The following is a 2,406-nucleotide window of genomic DNA, read 5'->3' on the forward strand; positions in this document are numbered from 1 at the left end:
CTCTCTCTCTCTCTCTCTCTCTCTCTCTCTCTCTCTCTCTCTCTCTCTCTCTCCAGTCAGTGAAGATAAGGGACTGAAACACACCAGTTCAAAGAGAGACACATCGTTTCTTGTCTTTGCGCCTCTCGTTTTGGGAACAATGAGGACCATCTTTGTGTGCCTCTGTCTCAGCCTGTCCCTGGAGGCTCTGGTTCTGAGTCCACAGAGGATGGACGCTGGCGTCCAACAAGGAACAGGAGTACGAATCTCAGAAGAGGAGCAGCTGAAAAGAGTGAGACGAAGCTGGAAGTGGAACCGGTTTTATCTGTACGAGGAGTACACGGGCAGCGACTACCAGTACATCGGCAAGGTAAGACGTGTGGATTGAATATTTATATTTATGGTCAAATTGAGCTGGCTGATCTGATGATGGATGGCTCTGAGTCTGAGTGAGAGATCTCTGAGGTTGCTCTGACCTCTCCGCCACTTGTCTGTTTCCTCGTTCAGTTCTTCGTATTTCTCCAGCTTGTGTCAGTGTTTTTAAAATGATGCTCATTAGAATGCTGCACCTGTGTTTTTGCTTTATCTGCATTTTTTTGGAACATTTCTAGTATGCCTCTAAATTTAAAGGGTCAGTTTAGGCGAGTATTCACTCAGAGGGTCCCACCTGCCGATGGCTCCACAGAGTTGGTAAATTCCTTAGAAACTGCACGCTCGCTCGAGATCAGGTCCAGTCCTGAGCCACTGGGTCCTAATTTTATGGGAGGGCCTCAAAAGAACAACAGTTTTAAACTTTGGGCCACAGAGGGCCACAGGACAGCAACGATTTTGAATAAGGTGTAATGCACTTTCTCACCACTAATAGCGGTAGTGCGCCACTCAGATATTTAACAACTTTTTTAATACGTAGAAGAAGAATCGTAGAAACCAGCTAAGAATGGAAACCTAGAAGGCAAAAATGAGAGCAACCTGTCAAAAAAAGGCCAAAGTTTGTCACTAATATGAAGTGCAGCTTCTGGTTCTACCATGCAAAAGTTTAAAAAGCTATATTTTGATTTGCACTATATCAAATTATTTTTTTACAGTTTTTTTTATTTGAAACATTTACATTGAACATCTTGAATGTATTTATTTTATAACCACAATTTTATTGATTTAAATGTCTGTTTTTGTTATTGTTTATGTTAAAAAACATGGTATTTTTGTGTTGACAAGCCTGAGTGATCTGTTGACTGACCATTGTATTTGTTCAAATAATTGCAGGGCAGGTTAGAATATAAAACAATGTTCTCATGTATTGTGATTATTTGACAGGAGTTTTATTTTAAGTATATTTTAATTTAGTTATAATGCAAATACAATACAAATTAAACCAAGATTTAGAATAATTATCGTTTTGATCCGTACATTGATAATGTCAGACTGGGCCTTGTGCCACTTCATGTTCAAAAAATCGGGCCCCGAGATCAAAAGGTTTAAAGGGATCCCTGATTAGTTGCAACATTAAACTTAATTTGATAAACATTTATTTTAACTGTAAAATAAAGACTGTAAAAATACTGTAGGCTGTTTAGTTTTGTAAATTGTTTAAAATATATTTTTAAACTTTTAGTTTAAAAATTATAAAAACTGCACATCCTACAGTATTTTTACAGTCTTTATTTTACAGTTAAAGTATATGTTTATCATATAAAGTCTAATGTTACAACTAATCGGGGATCCCTTTAAGAATCCCTGCTGTAAGAGTGGGATGTGGCTGGCGTATTCCATTGAGTGTAGGCGTACTGTTTGAGCAGAACTCAGACAGTACATTGAGTGTTTGTCATGTGCTGTGCTTTGTAGAGATAGAGGAGAGTTCAGGGAATGGAGGTATAGATTGAGGAGGGGTCAGGAATGATTGGGGGTGTGGTCTAGTAGGTGTATTTAGGATGTTTACTGTGGGGTTAATCTAATCGAATGAAATGTGTAGGCTATTTATAAGAATTCCTTTTAGTGACTGTTTACAGTTCACTGAGATTAGGCTTAGTATTCCTTTCTGGTTTAGATGTAAATTGTGTCATTAGTATAGTGCTGGTCCATCAGCTGGGGGATGTGTCTAAATGTGACCGTATCCTCCTACCTGTTGCCGGTGCAGTTTTACTGTCTCCATTTTAAGTTGAATCAAAATAAAGGCAGTTCTTTTGTTTTAAATTTGAATGTTCTTGTTTACTTTAGCAGTTTCCACAGCTATGGAATTGGTGCAGCACGCTTCTGCTTCTTGCCAACATTGGCAAAATTATCATACAAATACGATAATTATTGTACGTCTGGCAACACTGCACAGTTTTTAAAACAACATAGAATTGTCCCAACTCGTTCAAATCTGCACAAGGGTGTGTGCGTGTGTGTGTGTGTGTGTGTGTGTGTGTGTGTGTGTGTGTGTGTGTG

General features: G+C 38.7%; 1 protein-coding gene across 1 annotated transcript in view; it reads left to right on the forward strand.

Annotated features, from left to right (window-relative positions):
• The window catches only part of LOC106521322 (cadherin-6), a gene marked incomplete in the record, with an annotated part of 48,929 nt that overhangs the window by 19,937 nt on the left and 26,586 nt on the right, over positions 1-2,406 (forward strand). Inside the window, 1 exon segment of the mRNA XM_014013849.1 lies at positions 57-349. Within this exon segment, the coding sequence (XP_013869303.1) occupies positions 140-349 (210 nt within the window).

Source organism: Austrofundulus limnaeus, unplaced genomic scaffold (assembly GCF_001266775.1).
Source record: "Austrofundulus limnaeus strain Quisiro unplaced genomic scaffold, Austrofundulus_limnaeus-1.0 Scaffold106, whole genome shotgun sequence".
Classification (NCBI taxonomy): Eukaryota; Metazoa; Chordata; class Actinopteri; order Cyprinodontiformes; family Rivulidae; genus Austrofundulus; species Austrofundulus limnaeus.